Source organism: Anopheles coustani, chromosome 2, assembly GCF_943734705.1.
Source record: "Anopheles coustani chromosome 2, idAnoCousDA_361_x.2, whole genome shotgun sequence".
NCBI classification, from domain to species: Eukaryota; Metazoa; Arthropoda; class Insecta; order Diptera; family Culicidae; genus Anopheles; species Anopheles coustani.
In genome coordinates, this window is record NC_071289.1 from 41,426,334 (window position 1) to 41,450,448 (window position 24,115).

At 41.0% G+C, this 24,115-nt stretch overlaps 1 protein-coding gene across 1 annotated transcript; it reads left to right on the forward strand.

Annotated features, from left to right (window-relative positions):
- Positions 1-374: 374 nt before the first annotated feature.
- LOC131262783 (putative odorant-binding protein A10) lies at positions 375-22,201 on the forward strand. Its single transcript, XM_058264858.1, has 2 exons — positions 375-582; positions 22,059-22,201. The coding sequence occupies exons 1-2, from the start codon at positions 375-377 to the stop codon at positions 22,199-22,201; spliced, it is 351 nt and encodes a 116-aa protein (XP_058120841.1).
- Positions 22,202-24,115: the final 1,914 nt, after the last annotated feature.

A 24,115-nucleotide genomic window follows, 5' to 3' on the forward strand; every position in this document is an offset into this window, starting at 1 on the left:
TGTGAAACCCGACCACGACACACGATTGTCCCGTGGCAATTCGTCAGTTGTCACCGAGTGGGACTTGTCCACTGCTGGATTTGGCTTACACATTAAACATAATAACCATTAATTTATTACATTAACGCATCAAACCATCGCGCTCCCAGTGTGACGTCAGGCAGAGCAAGGAGTGGTGAAGTGAAGTTTGTGCGAGTTGAGGAGAGTTTGTGTTTCTGTTGATAGCATTGAAGTGAGTGAAGCCGCCGACGGCCATCTCCAATCCTCCCCATCCCTCCTTCCTCCACTTCGAGGCCCCTTGTGGTGTGTTTGCGGTGGGAGCGAAGCATAAAGAACAACCCAACCTAACGCAACCGCCAACCGGCAGCACAGAAATGAGTTCAAAAGCATTACCAAATCTATTTATGCTATCAGCGGCGGTAATTGTGTTGATGGCGGTGCTGATCGCCGGACCGCAGCCGGTGGTCGCCAACGACAGCCAGAATATTAACCGGCTGCTCAACAATCAGGTGATTGTCAGTCGGCAGATCATGTGCGTCCTGGAGAAGAGCCCGTGCGATCAGCTCGGTCGTCAGTTGAAAGGTAACGTACCGCAATAGACGTTAAATGTGGCATTAGTTTCCGATGTACTTATGGTAGTAGTCAATCTTTCAATCGTCTGATGATGGCTACCTTGGTAACAAACCATTGGTTTTCTTACCAAATAAGACTTTGTTAAATTTTAAACGCTTTGTTTTGGCTTCTCCTCTTATCTTGATTATATTTGGTTGGAAAACCCCTCTTATTTTGATTATATTTGAGTGTTATGTACGAATGTTTAAATGCACATAATACATTTTTTTAAATAATTATGATTGTTGAATATTCTACAGTTTCAAAGGTTTTCTTCCTTTTCGTTTGATAATATATCATGTAAAATTGTTTTCGGCAAATATTTGAAACAATTGAAATTTGAAACAATGTTTATACAATTTTTCAATTCAAAGTGGTCGTTCGTAGTCATTATACGTTAGTTGTTTTGGCTTCATCCACATCATCATTATCATGATTGTTTTGGAATTTCCATTTAAGGAATTTAGAAGGAGAAGAGGAGAAAAATTACATAATGTTTTGTTATCTTTTTTACTATCTGATAATAATTGACAGGAAATTATTCATACTCGGGAAACATTTAAAATCATGTTTTAAACCATTTGCCAATTATTATGTCAAGAAAGTGATTTTGAAACATCCCCTTAAATGAGCTAATGGGACTTCAGCGCAGAAAACATGATTGTAAATAAGTGCTGTTCATCAGCCGCGCTAAATATCTAGTACAGCAAAACACCTCGTCCGAATCTGTCACCAAGTTCTACGAGGGAATTTTCCTTTTAACGCCAATCACCACCAACGCAGTAACAAACAACGTCCAGCGTGCCACTTTGGTGTCGACTCTCAGTTGTCATCCATTTTCCGTCCTCTTGATCTCTAGACCCTCGGGGAAATCGGTCAAACAACGTTTCCCGCCCAGAGCAGAATAAAATTCCAAGAAAGCGGAAAGGTGCCGGAAAAATCGGATCTGTATGTGTGTGGGTGTGAGTGGGCAGATGGCGGACGGAAATTTTCTAAAAAAGCACATCCGGCTCGAAGGACTAAAGCAAACAAAGGCCTTAGTCAACAAAAACCGAGCACCAATCTCAGGGAATTCATTAACGGTCCTCATAATGAAGTGAAATAGGAAGAGATTATGTTGGATTATGTTTGAATTGTTTTGCTGGCCCGTTCGGTTAGGCTGTGTTGGTCCTGGTGTTATTTTGTTTGCATTTTAAAGTCGTGCAATAATAGTTAAAAAAAATAGAAGCAAATCATGGTGGGGACTGATTTAAGTAAAAAATGGTACCAGTTTTTTAACAATGTGCCACTGGTACATGATTCGAAGAGCTTTTCTCCCATCCAACTGAGTATTATTTTTTATTTCCTTTCGTTCGGCTGGAGTAAAGCACCAGGCGCCCCCATAATGAATTTAAACGAGTGCGTAGCTAACAATACCATGTTCTACCTAGAAAAACATTTTGTTGGTAATTGGATTGAAAACTGCACTGCCAACTTTCGAAGCAAATTTTGCGAAAGTTTCACTGATTTGCGCACTGTAGACTATTGTCCGCGATGAAAGTTTGATGCTCATTAATTTTACACTCCAGCGGGAAAACTTTATCCGATGGACATGGTTTTGCATTCCCGATATGACTCGTATGTTTCATGTTTTCGTTTCATATCGTGAGCCTCATTTGTTAGGTGCTTTCTACGTGCTGGTTCGATGTTGTTATTCAATTTTTAATCCCCTATTACCAATACGAAGGTAGTAAAATCTAAGAGAATTAAAACACTTCCGCGTACGTGATCGCAATTCGTATTAAAAATTTGTTGCTTGTTTTTTTGTTATTTCCCAACTACAGTGGACGTGAAATCACGTTAGCACGCTTATATGATTGAGTTTTGTTTGATTTTTATTTCTCGCATAGTTCTGCTGCTCCCAGCTGTACATTCAGAGGTTAATGTTTTTGATGAAATGTGTAAAACCGGATCCGGAAAGGATTTGAAAATGAAAGCCGCATCTGTCAGAATGGAAGAAGTTTTTGTTCTGCGGGTTTTTTAGCTTCCTGCTAAATTATTATATCTCAAATGAAAAAAAAACAGCTCCAATAAGGGGAAATAACAATTCAAAAACTCGAATGAATCCAACGCTAAAAAGAAACCAAACTCGAGATTGTAACATCTGTTTCTTGTTTTTGTGTTGGTTTAGTCGTGAGCGAAAGATTTTGTTATGTCCACTTTTCCATTTATTTCCAACCAAAACCTAACCGAAACAACTTTAACCTTTCCATTGTTTCTGTTCTGTGCTATTATTTTGCTTGCTTTGTAGGTCAGGGTGGCCGAGTTTTGCGCCATTCGGAAGCCACCGGTCCTTTTTTTTCAATAAAACTAGTCCGTTGCTTTCGACAAGATGAACGAAAATGAGTGAACAAAACAAAGAAATAAAAGCCGTGGGCAAATAATGACCACCCGAAGAACACAATGGTGAACGGGTAAGGCGAAGCAAAGGGATGGAACGAGATAAAATCACACTGGAAGCCTGTTGAATGTATGGAATGGAACGTGAAAAAACAGCAACATCTCATAATCAGCTGATAACCTTTCAAGTGGTGCTTTTATGATTTTCATCCTGGAAACAGATTATCTTCTTTAAGCTATCCTTGCAGTAGGGGCTCTTTGGATGTGTGTTTTTGTAAAGTTGCGGAGATTTTTACGATCTCTAGCCAAACATCAGCCCGGTGAGTTATAGGTTTTTAATAGAACTATTTCCGCACAGTGAAATATAGCACTGGAATGTGAAAGCCTCTTCCATGTAGAAGTTGCGAGAAAATCATCTCAGAGAGTGCACTCAGTCGGAAACATCACAGACGAAGAGGTACTCCAGGGTGGGAAAATCTTCCGATCAACAAAGACGGTGCGGAAAATAACATAAAATCCAAACCGAGATGAAAATTTCTCTTCCCCATACCGGAAATGAAGCGAAAGTCAAGGAAATGTTTCGAAAAGAGGAACTTTATGCCCACCCTAGGAAAGCGAAAGGACATGAAAGACTACGAACCGAGGCCGTCCTGTTGCACCGTTTTCTGCATGGCGCATCCTGAATCTTCCGTCCACCAAGCGGGAAACCGAGGCTCACGTGGGCATCTGAGAGTAAGAATGGAATTTTCACCTCTTCTGCGCCAGAAGAGGAGGAGATGGCGAAAAGCGAGGAAAGCATTTACGGGAAATTGAATACTTTGCCCGTCCGACTCGGGTGAGCAAGAATGGCGTGGAATTGACTAGGAACTGGTATTTTATCGTAAATGCTTGAGTGCGGCACGCGGAACGCTTGTTGACGGCGCCATAGCTTTTGTGGCGCAGATTGTCTTCCGTATCCGGGACGAATGGAATGCCGACTGTGCTGTGTGGAGTGGGACGGTTTCACGAGTGCTCAAATTGAATTGAGCTTCGCGTCGAGATTGTATTAAAAATTCAGAAAACACATTTTCTCTTCGTGGTGTTCGAAAGAAAACTTTACCACGCGCGTCATCTGAGGTAAAACGGTATATTTTTAATGAGGAAGGAATCCAAAAAAATAAAAAGAACTAGTCAAAATTACCAGATAGATACCTGACATAAATTGCATACCTTATTTATACAATGTCATTATCTAATCCGTAAAGCTTTCAGAGAATCTGTTAAAGTTCCTGAGCTACGATGGTTTCTTTTGGGAACTTAATTCAGAACTGGCATTTCGAAATCAGTTGAACAAATCAACGATGATGCAAAGAAGACTTCACAGATTTGAAAGTTTGCATGGTAAGGTTAGGCAAGATGCATTCCTTAAGTGAAAAGTATCCATTTCTCGCAGTCTGTTCAAGAAATGTAGCATACATGGTATAGTTCTATTCATTAACAACTCTTCTATTGCCGAAAGAGTTCAATTTTGAACTAAAAGCTATTGAATGGCTAAAGGAAACATAAACAAATATTTTCATGACCACTCTTTTTCGAGCTTCCTTTTAAAATTATGGAAAAATGGTTTAACTCTTGGGCCACACACTGTTGAAATAATTAAACTATTGCTACTTATAACGATTCTATTCTTTCCATACATCTGTGGTTTTTAAAACAAGGTATAACAATTGAATGTTTCTAAAAACAAATAAAATTACATTTTGTTGTGATAGGAGTATGCTTAAGGATATATCCAAAATTGACTTGTGTTGCTTGATGTTTAACAGAGCTAGATTTAATAAACAAGGAAAATTATGTATTATTCTTTTTTTTCTTGGGTTCTGCCGCGCGTTATCCATTGCATATTATCGCCCGATACGAAGGGTGATTTCGTCTCCATAACAAGAATGCAAGCATTTTGAATGCAATTCGTTTGGAATTTCCCTCGGTTTTGATTCGATTTGTAAATATTATTATAATGAGATCGTTTGAATAATTGAACATATCATGTGCATTTTCCAAGCGATCCCCAACAGTAAGGTTCCTTAAGTTATTTCACAATAAAACAAATATCTTTGTGAAACCCGAAAAGTTAGTATCTGCAGCGTTATTTTTGCAATATTGTATCGATATCAATTAAATATCTGAAGTAATCAAAATGGAACAGAATGCTATAAAAACATGATAATGTTATCACATCAGATAGTGCCATCATTTCACATCCAATTATTGAAAATTTATTTTGTTGCAAACAAATACTAAGCACAATTTGCCCCTCGAAGAGAAAGCTCACGCGCTAATCCATACAATTAAACTACAAATCCAAGGGAGGGTGCAATTTTTCCTCAAACAACCGAGCTCAAAAATCTTCCCATGAGGTTCACGCTCAACACAACCAATCCATGTGGCTTGAAGGAACTGGTGAACAAATGGGGTGCCACACCGAAAATGTGTCAGCAACAATACACAACCCTCGTCACGAATGTTAATTATGTCGCGTCCAACCACAACCAACCGCTCCACAATGGATTTGTTTGGATTAAACACTGCCGGGAGGAGTCAACGAGGAGACAAAATGACAGGGAAGAACCATCATGGGACGGACGTCCATTATTAAATGTACCCAAATTTGGTTCTTTATCGTTGACAGATGCAATTAATAGGCTTCCGATGAATCTCGTTCACACTCAAACAATTTGTCTGTAAAAAACCCTTACATATCCCCTTACGAAAATTAGACCCAATTGAAGCTTAAAATTGCACACCCATAAAGTTTATGGTCGTCATTTTTATGGAATTTTTTTTCTGTTACAAAACTTACTCAAACATAAAGCTTACCGGTTTTTCCGGGCATAACCATAAAATGTCTCTTCCATTGCTGAGTCGTTTATCCGAGGCCTAAAAGGTCAGAACGAATTGTTACCATTGGCACCTCGTTTATCGATTTTGGAGCACGGAAAACAAAGCACATCCCGAGATAGAACGGATCCCAAACATTTGAAACATCCTGATAAGCCCGCGGCTGTACTCCGGTTTTGGCGTGAAAATTCGGATTTGCAAACCGTTGGCCGTTGGGATCCGTCGCATCCCTTTTCGTGCGAGCGCTAGCCAAGGGCCCAACGGTAGGGATTCTCTGTTTTAATTTCACATATTTTCCCCCAGCTTAAAGGCTTTTACGACCGAACTTTAGTATGGCTGTAAGGATGTTGCCGTAGTTGTACCGCGAGAACGTTAAGCATGTAACAAGCGACTTGCCTCACTTAAAGCTTTCATTCGGAATCGATTTCCAAATTCATGCTCACCGGACTGTTAGTGTCGAGGTAAATGTTTGTGGTGGCTATGAAAGTGCTATATTTCCGGCACTTTCCCAGCGTAATGGTCGACGCAATCGGTCTTCGGGATGGACAAGGAAAATCAGAAGTCAATCACATTCGAATCCGCACGAAATGATAAACCACGGAAATGGATGATTTTTATAGGTGACCGTAAAGAAAAAGGTACCCAAGGCTCGTAAAAAGCACCGCGTGTCCCGTTAGGGGTTCGCTGCTGTGTCTCACTGTCTCCTCGGTGGGTGATTCCTGGAAAATGATACTAAAAGATTTATTTGCTCATCATAAAGCGCTTGCCCGCTTTTTATGGTCACGCCAGCTGACGATAGCGAACATTTTAATGACAATATATTAGGGTGGAAATAAGAGAAAAGTGCGGAAACGGAAATCGAAACTTTCAAAATTCCGATGACCTTTGACTGGGATGGAAATAAAAGTGCATGAATGTTACCGACTGGAACTGGGGAAAATATGATCTTTCTGTGAAATAGATTATTTGGAAATTTGTGCAATTGTTTAGTCGGCTTTTGGAAGTTTCCATAAAAACCAAAAACCACACTTTCTAGAAATCATAAAAAGAAAAAAACGAAAAAAGAAAAATAAAATTTCGTAAAATATGTATTTCAGCTACCATTTGCGCGTTTATGATAGTTCAAAGAATTTGGAAAATAATCATAGAAATATGCAAATTCGAAGCATGCCCATTCATTTCTATTAAACATCGAGTTGTGCGTTGAGCAATTGCAATTGATTTCCACTACATTTATTTTGAAACAAGAACTATGAAACAAGGACGACTGAAGCCGGGCATGCCCATAAGGAAACGATACCCCCACCCCATATTGATCTATGACCTCATGAGCTTGTGTAAATAAGGTAACGTTTTTCCCAACCATTTTCATTCTCCTTTGTCGCATGATAAGGGTTGATGAAAAGCGCCCAACGTCAGCGTCGCATTTGGCGGGCCAACTCGCAGAATGTAAGCCCCAAAAATTAATTAAACTTTTCCAACTACACCACCGTACTCCATGGTTCTCATGAACCGGCCATTTTGCAACCCCTCGTCAGTGGTGGAACGCTTCGAGAAACTGTTGGCACGTTCCGATGCTGGTGGAAAGGAACGCGTGGTGGTAGGGGAAATGGTACAAACCCAGAAGCTGACAGCATCGAACGTGAAACCCTCAGTTCGGAAAACACAAATGGAAATGGGAAAGCAAAGAACGCACTCACTTGGTAGGTGGTGCAATCGTTTTCCGCTCGTATTAATTTGTAATCATTAATTTTATTTCTTCGAAATCAAATTTCCAATAAATTTCCTCAAACATCGGGCTCATGAGCGGACGAATGAAAAATTGCTTTATGCTTGGCTGCCATTGCAAATTCATTCATCATTCTTTCAACGAAACATTTCCATTACCCGCGTGTGCACCACCAAGTTTGGCACCGAATGAAAGAAATATGGAAAATAGCATGTTTTCGTTGATTGAACTTTGGTTCTAGGAAAATGTCTTACATGCAGCAAGCAGATATTTGTGTTTCAGCGATACCGAATGGTTTCGTTCGATTGACGATTGAGAGCAATGTTTTACCATGGAGTCGTACCTTTTAGTCGGTTGCTGTACGATTCATAGACGATGAAAAATTCCCCGCGGCTATTTTCATAGAGTAATGGATGAATTCATATGAACCACATGAAACCAAAGCAAATCAAACATGGAAAACGAATCCAATTAATCTTTTTCTCTATCATCCATCTGGCCCTTCAGAGATTTTGTCGGTACATAAGGGGTTCGATAGGAAAGAGGCTACGAATCAAAGATTGGAAAATCTAACAGTCACAAAAGCCTTAAAATAAATCGCATTTTCCTATTCATCCCAATTTATATTTTCTATTAGATTTCAGAGCTGAATTCCATGTCGTATCTTTGTCCGTCATGTGTTTTGTTGTTCTGATTGCCCTAGAGACTACTTTTTAGACAAATCTACCCGCAGTTTCCCTTTTCTCTAAAGGCACACCGAACAATCTGACAGCATCGTAAAGCAAGAAGCAAGAACATTACCGACCACAAAAGCTCATTAAACTTTTGTTGAAGAAAACATAAATCGAGCTTCTCCAGCTGAAGGGTTAATCTGTGATCGATGGTCAAGTGAGTAGGGTGAGGGTGGCGAGGTACATGGCACATGGTACAATCAGAGGTTGATAGAGTAAAACTTTAGATCCCGGAGGAAAACACGACCCGCAGCTGGAACGGAATGAAGCATGCCTAGAAACAGGGAGAATACAATCTCTGCAAGTAGCATATTTTCTTGCTTCCCCTTGTGGTGAGGTGGTGGGAAAATAGATGGTGATAGAGGGTGGTGTGGCGGTCCCAGAGTTTCAGGACAAATGTGCCATCATGAGCGTCGCATCGGTCCGCCGGTTTGTTTCATTTTATGGCTCTGGGGTTTGAGGATCGGTTTCGAAGCCGGGGAACGTAAACTGTAGCTTCGAAAGCAAGTGGAAACTTGTGCTGGTTTTGTGCGGAAGGCACAGACAGAGAATGAACAAACCCACCCGTCACAAGCCGGTTGTTGAAAGAAAGGATAAGGAGACAGATCCGGCTATCCATTGTTTACGTCGTGATTGAAACTAAGCAGAAGAAATATGGTTTGCTTATGTCCTTACACCGCTTACCGGTCTATTATCATTTCGGCACACAAAGCACTCGGTTTTATTCACCAGTGGGAGTTTTGCTGACAGTGAAATCAGGCATCTCTGTTTACAACCCAGTAGCGGAATTAAACGGAAAACAAATACTTCTGCATCCTTCTAAGATTACCAATATGGTTCAGTTTGAGACTGTGAGTAGAAGGAAAGACGAATAATCGGTTTTTCATTGAAATTTATATCTATAAAGTGTAACAAATCATTTGTAAAAAATCCTTCCGTTATTTTATTCTCTTCTTTTTGAAAAGTTTGATTCAGTTTAATAATTACACAAAGCTTGAGTGGAACTATACGTCTTATTTTTTGCGGTGAGCATGCGTTCACATTTTTTGAATATTTTGCGACTGTTCCAATTTTTGAGTATGTCTTGTGAACTTTTTCACAATACCAATTACTTTTTCTCGATGCTTTGCTTCACTAACTTTATCAAATGCTTTTATCTGCCACTTGTGCTGGGCCGTGTGCTATGGTGCTACCCAACACACACAGTACAGTAAAGTATGGTACCACACACGCACTTTGAAAACAAATTCTCGTATCAAAAGAAAGTGCCATACTGTCATGACAATAAAGTTTATAACTCATACAATAGTATAGAAGGAAAATAATTTCCTCATCTTGCACCAAATACCGGCTACACGCAGGCCTTGCACATTGGCATAATCAGTGCCTTATGTACGAGTATTTCCAAAAGTCAGCAATGTTGAAACAAAAAAGCAAAATTGCTTAACAACTAGTAACATAGCGAATGTATTATTCAAAAACTATTCATCAGACAAAATTTCAAGTGAATTTATATACATTGAGTATGAGTTATAAGTATTTTTTGTGAGGACCATAAAAATGTACATTAGATTCATATAAACATTGTGGCTGTTAAAATTTCTAATCTTGTTTGAATTTTAATTGGAAGTTAAGCAAAACATGTATACGTTAACTAAAACCACCTAAAATCGAAACATGAATCGAATAGAAGTGAACCAAATGTTACTTTGAAACAGTTTGTTGATATTTTTTCTACAAGTTGATATTTTGCATTCACATTCAAGAATCTTAATGTTTTATTCGTTGAACGAATAATTCTAAATCATTGAGTAAGGGATTCATGGATATTCAAAGCTTCGTGTGCATCCGTAATATTTGGTGGGGAAGAATCTGAATCTAAAGAATATTGAATCTTTGATCAATCATAAAATTCATGAAAAAATTAGATTCATCTAACATCTTTAATTTCAATTTCGAATATTTCATTTTGATTGTTAAACATTATCTAGCAAAATGATTCGTAAATACCAAATTTAAGCAAATTGTAAATTATATACTCAACTAAGTTACAACTATGCAACAATTTTCTCTCATACTTTCTGCTTTCGAAGGACACATACAATTTCTTCGACGCGCAACTTTGTTTTCCTTGTAGAAGCATAAGGAAAATCCTGCTAATGACATCGAACAGATGCTAAGAACATAAGAGAAATCCTTTGATCCCACCCATCACCGACCCTTACCATCCTTCTTGTTCAGGCAAATACATATTTGTCTTCGTAAGAAAATGTATCGCCTATCGGCTGACACGTGCTGTAATCCGCTTCCGCTAAAGCTCGATACGATCCGTGGCGCGAAACGTGACACTGCCGAGCGCCGTCAGAATGAAAATCAAGATACTCGACACACAAATGAGTTTCATTTCTTGGATCCACGGCTCCACGGTCGCTCCACGATTTTACCATTTTTTCCCCGCCGTCTATTCTGCAGCTATCATCGAAGATGACAGGCAAGGCCAACGTTACCCTGTGTTTCCACCTTTTACCTTCGTGTTTCTTTCAAACTTCCCAATCCGGCCTGTCATAAAAATCCATCCCTAACCGCTCGTCCATGGAAATCCATGCGACGATGATGTCCAACTTTACCCAAGTAACCTATGCCCTGACCAAACAGGGGGTGAATGAAGAGGGGTGGAATATGCAGAAGCGTTTGGAATGCGCGGGTCCGCATCCTTCCGTTCGGCAAACTACTTCCTTCCAACATTGATATGCCGCTACATAGTAGCGTGGCTTATCTCTTGTTCTCTTTCTCTCTCTCCCTCTGCGGGTTAAGGCAGAAAGGAAAAGGAAAAAGGTGCCATCAAAATTCCACTCGGTATGACCGGTGGAAGAGGCGGAAAAATGCGCCCATCAGACCGCAGCACACCCGAAATGCCATTCCACTTTTTTCCGCATTGCGAGTCGCGTACGACGCCGAAACTTGCGTGGAAGAACGACCTAAAAGGGCCCGCAAACGGGGTCTAAGGAGTCACCGGGAATCCCGAGGCCGCGCTCACACGATCCGTCCACGTGGCGTGTCGTGGCGGGAAAAGGTTTTTCCTTTTGCTTCTCAGCGGTCGTTTGCGGTCGGCAATGAAATGGAAGAGGACAAAGAAAAAATCCCACCCATCATGCAAAGTTGCAAAGTTTTGTATGGGTATATGTGTACGCCTGTGTGTGTGTGTCCCTGTGCCTGTGTGCAGTTTGTGGCGAAGGAGTCCACAGTAATTTCTCTTGCAAAACGGGAGTACCACACGTGGAAGCAAACGTCGCCCGAGGCCGGCCATTTGATCCGTCATAAATTATTCAACATCGTTAAGTCTTATCGCCGACGTATGGTGGCGTCCGGTTTCCGCTGGCATGTGACCGACCACGGCGAGGATCATCTGGTGCCATAGGAAATTCACATTTGGGAAACCCACAATGTAACGAAAGAAGGAAAAATAACCATGCACCCATTAGAACTTGCACCGGGCCTAGGGATATTTCCCGTCGAATGTGAACTTTTCCTGAACATTCCTGAACAAGGAAAAACCCATACAATCGCAAACGAAGCATTCCCCCCGGGTGTATCGTCGTTAGGGTGCTAATGAAACGTGACGAGTAATGGAATTTTATCGCCCGTTACGGCACGGCCATGATTTACAAGGCATGGGGCCGGGAGGCTGGGCGAGACAAATTTTGTAAACTTCAAGTGAAACCAAATTGATTTCACTAATGAGCATTCCGCATTCAAAGTCAATCTCTTAATTTGTCTAAAGGCTTGCGTAATTACTGCGGGAGCATTTTGCAGCGACGCGCGGAGTATTGGAAACAATAAAACCTGCCAACATTCCCTGGCGCCAATTTTGGTCGGAATGAGGTCAAACTGTAGCGTGCCTTCGTTCCGTCGAGCGAAGCATTTTCCATCGCAGCATTCGTTGTGTGCCCAAACATCGCCTCCAGCAACGGGAAGTAGGCTAGGGAATTTGTACATGACGTTGATGGTACTCCTTTTCCGGAGGAGGAATGCCAATTTTCACCCTGTAGCAAAAGAAAATGGCGCTGAACGGACGTTCCCTTCCATCCTCTACTCAATATTGCCTCGGGAAATGTGCTCCAAGAATTTAGAGGTAAATTTTGTAAGGTGGCAAACTAATGGGACCGAGGCATGAATGGAAAATTTCCAACAGCCAAATGAGCAGCTTCTGGTCGTTTCCATGTTTCGGAGTTGTTCATCAACGCACACATACAAGTACATACTTTTTGTTTCAAATTATGCAAATAATGCTGGAAATATGCACCTACCGTTGAGTTCAAGTTGTGTGTTTATTATAACATATTAATGATAAAATATCAAAATTTTAATATTAAAGTTCACTATTAATGGGTGATGGAAATCTTTTCGAAAAAGATCTTACTTAAGTGCCAAATCATCTACATTTAAAAAATCAATTTACTCAATGTACAATACAATCAATCAATATACAATTTAAATAAGAATGTTAAACTTGTTATGTAAATCCTTTGAAAATTAAAAAAAAAACTGATTGAACGAAAAAGTCAATTCCAGATCACATGAAAAGATTGAACAAAACCTTCAATTCGTTCTCCTTTCCCAGGTAGTCTCGTTCCTCCAAATCGGTGTGCCGTATATCCATGGAAAGGTTGCTCCAAAATATGACATCGACAAACATCCAGGGGAGATGTTTAGCTATTCTTTTTCCTCCACCCTCATCCCACCATCTATTCGTTTCGCCAAAAGCGTAGGCTAGCGAACTAGAAGCAAACAAACTAACGAGAAAACAATACCTTCCATCCCCGGGTGCCAGCCGGCCGGAGGTGAAAGTTTCGTGTTTGCGGATAATAAATTTTACAAACAAACAAAGCAACCCCACATCCACCCCATGGCCAACAACCCTCGGCCAGGGTGCGGAACTTTTCCGGCCTGTTTATGTTTTATTTTTGTTTTTCCTCTCCCCGTGCACGACAGAGAGCAGATTTGATGCAACTCGGCAACTAAACAAGTTCGACTTGGAACGTGATAAATTCACCGCATGTGGAAGTTGAGTTGACTATTTGAGGTGGCATAGGAATGTAAAGAAAGGGTAAAACGAGTACGAAGGCATCTCAATGGAGACCAAGGAAAAAGCCCACCAGCCCAAGGTTGAATGACGTTCGACGGAAAATCACTCGTCTCGATCAAGGCGCGCAAGAGGATTAAAAGACCTTAAAATACTACCTAACCCACCCAGCAGCTCATCGATTTTCTTGCCCGGAAAACGAGTGCGTGTATGTGGAAACTTTAACAGCCGCCGAAATTCGGTCAGAAACAGTCGCGCAATTGTTTCTCAACCAAACTGTACGAGGGAACTTTATTTTGAGGGAATAACTTTACCCGAAAGAGATTAACATATCGCACGCGTTAGACATCAAACTTATCAAACTGCGCATCGGGGTTGAAGCTTGGCAGAAGGTAATAAAAATGGAAAAAAACATGATTCTTGGCTGGAACAAATTTAATGTTGTACCACTTTTCCAGCGAGCGCCAACCGAAGGTGGGTGGAAAGGCTTTCCCTTCCATCGAAAGAGCATTGCGTCGGTCTTTGAAAAGAAATCTTTCGCACGAAACTTGCCACCGTTGAATTTTCCTTCCATGTTTTGTGCTGGTGAATAAAAAGTTCTTCTTTCGAGTTTGAGTTGGCAAGCCTTACCTCCCCCACGCATTCTCCCTCTTCCTCTACAGTAGCTACAGGAGAAGAACGATTCGACGATAAAGAAATTTGGGAGTTTTCTCTTCGGTGGATTGTATACAAACGCAGAGCACGCCTCGATTACTCGGTTCGCGGCTGGTTACGCAAACATAGGGACTGAAATTTAGGCGTAAAGGAAACAGTTCCTCCCTTACACCGAGGGTTTCATCCCAGAAGCTACTTTCAACAATCCGCCCGGCTCGATACATCATCGCTCCATCAGCGTTTTTGCTGCATGCTTTCTCTCCTCCAAACGTAACTCGCCTTTTTCGACATTACATCCGCCGCGTGCTTTCGTTGCTCCACCTTCTCGGGACTACCAAATTTATTCATTGCCGAAAATTTGATTCTTAATTTCACGGATCAATGGCAGCAACCGCGCCGGCAGGTTGCGAAGTTTAGAGAGATTACAACAGTTTCTTCCGTTGCCTCGCTATCGATCACGATGAATGCGTAATTTGGTTTTATAAAGCGTGCGGGTGATCTTGCCAATACTAGGAACTGCTTCTTTGGGAGTATTTTTTGCGTATTAACGGAGTAGATTAAAATGGAAATTTGGGTCTGAAAAAAGGTCATCTTGATACTAGACACACTAACTCATACAAAATACGCTGTCGGAAGGTGTCGATTTCCGCCGGTGACGGCATTGCTCTTTTCGTCGTTTGATTTTTCAATTTCGAAATTTGATTCCCGTTTTCGACCCCTCCACCCTCCATTCCGATAATCGGTCCTCCGATAATCGACCTTTATGGATGCGGGAAAAAATGGTCCCATAATTGGAAAACCTTCGTTATAGCGTTTCCCGGCGTTGCTTGCTTTCTCGAAGCGTCTCGTGAATGGTGGAATCAACGAAGGAAAAAAAATGTTTCATGAAAAATGAACAGGCTTTCCCCGGCACGCAACAACGCAACGGTTGAAGGAAACGCTAACAAAAAAACTTCGAAAAAAATGAAGAAAAAGTAGGTCCTTCCGTAGTAAGGAAGGAAACCGCGCAAAAATAACAAAAAGCGCTTTCCGAACGTGGAGTGCACTCCACGGAATTGGATTAACTTTGCGCAGTTTGCAGTCGTGCATGAATTCTTTGGGAGTAATAAATTTATTGATTTTTTTGTTTACAATGATTTATACACATATTCTACTTGTAAAGGCAAGAAAAAGTAATGATATTAGTTTTTTTTCGATAATTTACCATCCAAAATACACCTGTTGTTATATTATGCATGGTCAAATTACATGCTGAATCTTTGTAAAATCAATACCTGAGGTTATTAAGAATCTGTTTTAGGATTTATTATTTACTTTTTTATTATTTATGATATAATTTAGCTTTTTTTATTGTTTAGAATTTTGTGCATACTAAAAACTCGCCCAATACTGAATCGTTACTTTTGAAACTTTTCACAAATTAATTGTAAGCACTGCAGATGTCGTTGATGGTTTGTTACATTCCTGGTTTTTAATAAAATCATGTCAAATTTACGATTAAAAATTAGCCTTTATCTTATATAAAAAATAATTATTCATAGCAATTGCACGGAATTCGTTAGTATTTAGTTTCTAAATTTTGGTTCATACACGATTCAAGCTAGTTGAAAATAATCGTGGAAGAATAAACTTATTCATTAAATCGAAAAAACTTGATTTAAAATAATTCAAAACTGCTGACTAAAAATAACCAGCACTCTTAATGTCCATTACTTCCTCCATTAAATTCTTGTGCGATGAAAAAAGGCACTAAATTTGAATAAATAATTTTTACAACAACTCTACCATTGAAGGATAATTGATCATTTCGTTTTTTCGAGAAGAGAAATCTCAACTTATAACACTTTTTCATGATAAAAAAAAACTGAAAAAGCCACCCCAACGAAGACCAGGACACTGACTTTCAGTGCATCCCTCATCGTTGTTTAATTGAGATAAATTACACGCTTCCACTTAAAGCCATTTAGATAGCGGACAGCTGGAAAAGCGGGCTAGAACTCAAGGCCGAAAAGAACGAATCCCCCGCCGGCCATTCGATGTAACGTAGCAGCAGTTGGACGTAATTAGGGGCTCTTTTGAAAACAAAAAGGGAAGGAAAAATGGCAAAGAGATTTCCCCGAAGGGGAAGGAAACGCTCGCTTGCTGCCAACATTTATTACCGAGTGCATCCCACATCCTTTCCGATCGGGGAGGATAAGAAGCGCCGTCGGCGACACACTCGTCTTGGACGGATCTGTAAGGACCCGTCCAACAATTAGTGGACGTTAATGGAAGTGACGAAGCAGTTGGTAGCATCGTTCGGGGAAAAGTGCCCAGCCTGCCTGTTGACTGCAGTTTTCCTTCGCAGTGGCACTTCGGAGCGGTGTATAATTAGATTTTTACAACGTTCAATGGCACGACGATGGCGTCCCGGTTGGACTTGGCTGTGGGTGCTTCCGACGTCGTCAGGCGTTGTCTTTTCCAGACAAAACTGAAGTGTCATTCTTCGAACGCTATTTTCTTTCACCGGTGATGACACAATTTCCTCAGGCTCCTATGGCACAGACCGCCACTACTGAGGAAGGTTGCATTGAAATACCCAACATTTAATACCTTTTGGAAACAAGTGAAAACTTGCAGGTAATTACAGTGATTGAAGTTCGCAACAATGTTTGAGTACTCGAACAGCTTCAGGCAGTGGCCATAATCAAATACTGGAATCATTAACTTGATTGCATCTGCTGTGCTGGTAGGAAGTAGTTTGCTAATGTGTTACCTTATCTTAATTATAGAATACATCACTCTTTAGAAGTGAACGAATTTTGCTGCAATTTTACGACAAAGTTATGATCGTTTGTCACGCAACGGAAGAACACCCGGAAAAACTTTTGCTCAGTTATTTGCCTGCAGTATGACTTTGCACATTTCACATGACAAATGTCAGTTTTTCTCCTCAAACCAAATCGTGCTGTGGGTTGCACGAAAAACTATGCAGCCAGCCGGTTCATATCAGCGTTCACAAACAGTTCGGTGAGTTGGGATGCACGACTTTCCAACTATGGCAAAGGGTTGCAAAAGCGGTTGCTTACAATTTATTACAGTTATAGCCGTTTAAAAATCACCTCTTCGCTAGCAGACATTTTCACCTCAAAAACCCTCATTTATCACATCTATCGCGAAAAGGGGTTAACGAAGGAAAAATCAGCATCGGTTTGGGTATTTTACCCTTTTGCACGTATTCGTAACAGTTTGCACGTATTTAATAAATTGTACTTCTCATAGTTAAAAGTGAAAAAAAACTTTGAAAACTATTCATTGAATCCTTAATAAGTTACAGTATTTTTGCCTTAAATCGAAAATCCAATAAGGATATCTTATTTCAACTTTTTTTAGAAGAAGCATTCTTCCAACGAATCTTCTCTTCAGCTGATCAGGTGGCAAATGCAATTTGCCGAGGTGGAAGAAAAATTGACTCCATTTATCGCCGTTCCGCATGAGCTTTCCCGGCCATTTATTTTCAAAATTGAGTCCTTTCAGACCTCTCATGTAAAAGTTCTACTCAGCACAAAGTCAGCACAGCGACGTAACAAATTACACGACCATCCTACATTTCCGGAACGGGCGGCTAACATTTCCTGGAAAAAGGCACATCACCACCGACAACTGGTGTTTACTCCGACACTGTGCACCTGGGGATTAGAGAAAAGCAAGCCAGACTAGAACCGTCAGCTTGGTTGGGAAAAGTCGTATCAGGCGGGTAATCGATTGGCCGTGAATTTTTACACCTCAGCAGATCCGTTTCGGGCTCACAATAGAAGTTGTAATTTCGACGGACACGAAACGGAAGCAAATCAACCGCGTGCGAACGTGAGCCATTTTGGGAATGTGAAAGTTTTTAATTGGAAAGTAATTCTATCCTGTCGTCTATCTAGCTATGGTATCGATAGCGTATCCTAGGCACGATAAATACTTTATCCTGTTACCCGAATCGGGAAAGCGAAGGCATTAGCTGATAGCTCAAGTGTAGGCGCATGCGGTTCCACCTCCTAAAGTAGTCAAGTGGGCGTGAAATAATTCATTCTTTTCTCTGCTTCCCGGAAGTAACCTCCTTTCCGAGCGAGGCTTTTACAAAGAAACACTTTTGTGAACATCGATAGATTAACAGCCAATTAGTGAGTAACAGATTCGGTTACATTTGACAAAGTATCACGGATTGGTTGATAATATGGTAAGCGGATGGGGATGAGCAGTTGCAGGAAAACCATGATGTACTTTTAATTTAATAATGATTCGAGATAAAACACGAATTTATTAAGCAAGTTTCTTGAAGTGCTTTCCATCTCATTTGATGTGCACTGTATTAAACAACCTTCACCCGGTGAAATTCAATAAGAATGATGAAATTGGCGCACAGGACAACTATTTCCAAACTCACCTACCTTCATCACTTTAAAAACACTGCAAATATGTTATGTTTTTTATAACCTTAGCACCATCCGTCGGGTGGTTTATCCCCTTCATGAACAACATCTAATCGAGTGCACAGTATGCTCTCGTGGCAGCTGCATTTCATCCCAACCTCTGACAACATCGTCAGCATTAACATGCACTAGCCTTCACTCGGTACACAACTTTGTACATCCACATCATCATCGTCAACTTCTCAGGCTGTGAAAACTTTTGAGAAGCGAAAGGTTATCCCTTCCTTCTTAAAAGCTAACATTACTTCGAACGGGGTACGGTTGGAGCGCACGATAAAGAGCAAACAAGCGCATACCGAGAACGACATCTTGGCTAAATATATTATCAAAACACCCCGACCTAACGGGGGCAACGGTATGCTGACAGTCTTGACTCCCTTCTGTGCTGTCATGCTTCGGGTCTGGCTTGGAAAGGACGAAGACTGGATTCAATTTGCTGTCCTTTAGAGCTACTCACACTCTCCGAGAACCGATTAACATCTGCTAGAGTCCTTCGGTCTGCTTGGCGTGTCAGTAAGTGCTGGTGCAGTACAAAGAGTGCATCGAGGGCGATACCCTGGCGTTGTTGACGTGCCTGTGCTTTCATATCGAACCACTTGGCATCTATCGGAGGGTTACGGCATAAGCATCCATCCCTGCAAGCCTGCTCCACACCTTTCCGTACTCCATTTGCACTTCATTGTGGCACTCGTTCATTAACGCAATTTGCATTTAAAGCCTTGCCACGGCACGCTTCATTTCCTTCCATGGGTTCTGCACGTCACGCCAATGCAGAATGACAATAATGGTTCATTTTCATGAGCAAATGTCCTATTTTCCGTCACGCTATGCGCTGTGTTCTACTTTTCAATAGGCGCTGACACTCTTCACTAGTGTGACAATTTTCCTAATGGACGGATGGTAATGGATGGATCGCACGCCACGGCTTCCGGCACCGATCGCACGATGTCGAGTGCGCACTCCAAACGCCAACTTGTCAATCAAATGTTATTGATAGGTGCTATGTCTTTCTTCTTGAGAAAACCGAATTGAACGAAGGACCTTTCTTAGGCTGGCGGCAATTTTGAAACGGTCCTATGCAACTTGAGTTTTGATTATGTTATTGAGCAATCTGTCTCTGCTAGTCTTTTTCAAGAATTTTAAAAATAGACCACCAAGGGTAAAATAAATCGTATGTGTTACAACCTATAAAAGGAAGTTTGAAATGTAACACGTAAACTTTGTTTCTCTGCAACTTAAAAGAATCGGATACTACGCAAGTAGTGTAGTATTTATTGTTAGGTAAAAGATCATTCTGAAAAATCTTTGACAACCCATTTCAATCCCACAGACGCGTTTGAATATATTTATTCCAATTATTCATCATTAACCGTGACTTCAACGGAAACTTTCACAACAACTTCTATATCTTTTGAATGGAAAGAAAATATCTTCAAGCGAGTAATTCTCTGAGCTAGTTGTTTTCTCCTGTGATTTTTATAAACTGTTTTTGTTATCCTACATCAGGATCTCAACCATCATGTGTGTTGAATAAGATGATTAAACACGTTTAGCTTTATCGCGATTTGATGTTAAAACAACTTATTTTTATTTGTATAGGAAATCTCTTTCAGCTTTCACCTTAAAGCTTCACTTTCAGTACCAATAGATGGGCCATAAATATAAACATTTCCTGCCTGAATGAACTGGAACCAATTGCACACCACCCCATGCGTGCCCAACGAACGAACCATTTCATCCGCGTTCGTGCATAAATAAACCTGGAACTGGAACCATTCACTGCCGTCCCTTGGTAGTGGAAAATGTATTAAAAGTTTACCGAGAATGTGGTAAAATCAATTTGTCATCCCTCCGTAGCACAAGCCCTTCGAGCACCATTGAAACGACCTTACATTTGATTAGCTCGTTGCGGGTGAAGCGTATAATTTTACCGAACTCATACGTCTAGCATGCGATAAGCGGAGGGTTGTAAAATCAATTACACTGGCGTTTTCATCCGGTTCCTCTGGTCACGGGTATCCCGACCACTAATTGGGACTGTTTGTAGAACCGATCGCGACCCAACATCTCGTTGTGGATGATGATGAAATCGACCACAATTGAGGGCTCCATCCGCCAGCGTGGAAATGTTGCGCTTGATTTCCATAATCCACTAGGTTTGGTTTGGGCCGCGTGGTAATGTTGTGATCTTTCAAATACATTGATGAGGATATGGGCTGATGGAAAGAATTTCTAACATTGTTTAGTTGTTCATAGAAACGGGTACGTATCTTCGTAAAAAGATTTTAAATAATCTATTACAATCATTATACATCACACAATTTTAATTAATGTAAAATATATGAAATATGCTTGCATTGTATGGATTTTACCGATACGCTTGTTAATGCGCTTCAATTATAGCGACGAAATTCATCCCCAATACTGAGTGCTGACAGGGAGCTCCAAATTCGCTGTTAAGCTGATCACTTTTCCACCGAAAGCGGCCGGAAAGGAACGCTCAATATCCAGCTCCGGCAGCTCCCGACATAATCCATTTCCAGTTCGGTGGCTTTTGGATAACCACCGAGAGGCACTGAATGGGCGCAGAGATGTGAAGTGAACTTAACATTAACCGGCTCAACGCACACTCTGCGTTTGCGAAGCTTACCGAGCGCTCCATTGCCTGATAGACACACACCACCACAGGTTGGAGGGTAATTTAAATGTGCTGTTGCTCTGCGAGGAAGCTGTTTAAATCCAATGGAAAAGGTGTGGAAAGTAGAATGGGACGAAACAGTACCGGAAACGAACACCTTTTCGATCACTGTTGGGACTTTTTTTTCTGGAGGACAGAAAGGAAAGAGCTCCCCCCGCCCCTCCACCCCGGGGAGGGAGGGATTTCACCTTCGATCCGTCAAGCAATGGCGTTGGGTGTTGGTGAAGTCGAGGTAAATATTTATCAAAGGTACTTTCATTGGACCTGAGTGCTTGGGGACTAACTTTTACGTCAAGCTGCGTTTTTACACAAACATTCTCCAAGGTTAAACCCAAAGCGGGAGTTGTTGTTTTTCTTTACACTCCCGCATGGTGCAGTCAGGATTGGAAATGTAAATAAACATGTCTCAGAATCAGAAGTTAGCGTAATAAAAACAGAAACTACCTATCTACAGCGAAGATTTTTCCAAAAGATCATCATTACTTTTGCATGAGCTGAAGCGCGGGATTTTAAAAGTCGTTAAATTGGTTACTTACATTTATAATACAAGTTAGAAAAACCTAACATACTTTTTTGCAACTAAGTTCTCTGAGCGGTCCTGGCATGACTGAGTTTTGCTCAAAACCACTTACGATCACCTGCTAAACTTGTCCGATTCCAGCGAAAACCCAAAACAAAGCGGTAAACACTTCGAAGTAATAAATCCTTCCCCGTTTGAACCAAAAATCGTCAAAATGAGCTGAATAATTAAATTATAATTGAATGTGAATTTCATTAACTGCTTGAACCTGTTTCTAATGCTAACATGCTTTACTCTTCCCTCTTTCGTCCACAGCTGCCCTACCGGAGGTGATACAGCGAAACTGTCGAAACTGTTCGCCGCAACAGGCCCAGAACGCCCAAAAGCTGACGAACTTCCTGCAGACCCGCTACCCGGAAGTGTGGGCGATGCTGATACGCAAGTACGGGGCCGTTTAAGCGAGACTTCGCCTCTACAGGAAGGGCGCACCACACTGGCGGAGAGAAAGTTCAGCAGCAGAAAGGGTTTAAACATTCGCCAAATTTTCATCTCACACCCAAGACTATCAGACAAAACATGAAGCATCATAACCTGGGCCTAGTTGAGAAGCCCACTCTGTCCATAACCGAATTATGCAACTACAACCGTTGGTAGAAATGTAGGGTAGAAATGGAGACATTTTGTTGTGAGAAAAATGAATTGAGAGACGCAGTAGGTTTCAAGACGAAGCAACACAACACATACACGACCCATTCAGCTGAAGTTGAAAACTGAATGGCGGATTCGAAAGAAAGTAATGGGGGCTGGAGTTTCCATTCGCAGAAATCCAAACGTTTTAAACATTCATGTTCCTTTCCCATGCCGCTTGAGACAGCTATCGAAGGTGATCTCGGAGCCCTTCTTCCCGGAAGCTTTTCGTTTATTTTCTGGGCGCTGTTCCTGTGATTCTTTATTTCTCCTTCAACAAATATAACAAACAGGGAGCACCATGTTCCGGTCTTCTTACAAACCTTTCGAGCACTTTAACGCAATTGTTGCCTTTCGTTCAATTGGCGCTTGCTCACTTTCATCTCACTTTAATACGTTTCGATCGAGTTTTGTGTGAGCTTGTCGTATGGAATTGTTGTCATTTCTATCTCCTCGGCGACGCCTGACGAAAGCGGCTTAACGAGTTTTTCCTTGTGCCCATTCCAAGGTTGACGCTCGCTAAATTTGTTTGTACGACAACGACCAACAGTAACGGCGTGGAGATGCATAATCGGATTATGGGCCCGTGGTGGCTTACTTGGCGATCCAAGCCCGTACCATCAGTTTCATCAACAAATTCACATATTTCGAACAGCGATCAAGCGAAACCATGCGAGTTGCGAAAGCTTGCGAGAACAGAGTGGAGAAATATTAATAATATCACTGCAGCAAAAAATAATAATACTATGTGATAGAACCATATCCCTACAGAGTCCTAAAGCGTTGGCTTTCGATTGGCGATAGACAAAGGTTTCGTCTAAAGCGAGAGAAGCCTGAGTACGGTATGAGAAAAAGCGACACAAAGTCAAGAAGTCGAACAACCAGACATTAAATAGAGCGATAACCATAAAATCCGTCAGCAGATGAATGTAAAGCAAATGTTTAAATTTACAGCTTCGATTCCAACATGGATGCCAAAACCCAGTCCACTATCCCTCCTCTCGCAACAACAACATTGTCTATAACGGTCCCACTCTAGCTCCTTAAAAAGCGTTTACACGTTCAACCAACAGAGTTCATACATTCGATTCAGACACGGACACACCGTGGTAGGGCCTTTTACCGTGTAGGACTTTTACAAAAACCAAAACAAAATAAAAAAGCAAATCAAAATTCGATTCATGTGATTCGGAAACTAAACGAGAAATATCATCAACTTTTACAGTGTAATCCAGTGTTTAGGTTAGTTTGGAGTAATAAAGATGAACGAAGAATTAAAACTACATGTTTCACGTTTTAAATGTTCTATTTTTATTTTTTTTTCTCTACTAGATGGGTTATTCCTACGTTTGGTTTTGGTCATTTCCTTCTTTATTTGATTATTCTTCGCGTTCAAAATTACTTATCCAATTTGATCGACTTTAACTCTGATATATTCCGAAATAGCTACCCAAAACATTTCCCGGGCACGTGTCGGACGATTTCCTCAATTCGCCAAATCACGTTCGCGAACGTGACGTTGAATTAATTTCACACCCGAACCCGGTTTAATATAACGTTCGGCTCCTTTTCGAAAGGATTTTACATACCCCGTTTCCAAATAAAAAATAGGAATGTTGAGAAAATAATCATCAATTTTGATGTAAAATGGATTAAGAGCTTTAGTACATTGAAAGAAAGATTTA

What these genes read in the sequence shown, in the direction of transcription:
- LOC131262783 (XM_058264858.1), top strand. Translation starts at nt 375, where the DNA reads ATGAGTTCAAAAGCATTACCAAATCTATTTATGCTATCAGCGGCGGTA. An exon ending in GCTCGGTCGTCAGTTGAAAG is followed by an intron (nt 583 to 22,058) that starts GTAACGTACCGC and finishes TTTCGTCCACAG; the next exon opens with CTGCCCTACCGGAGGTGATA.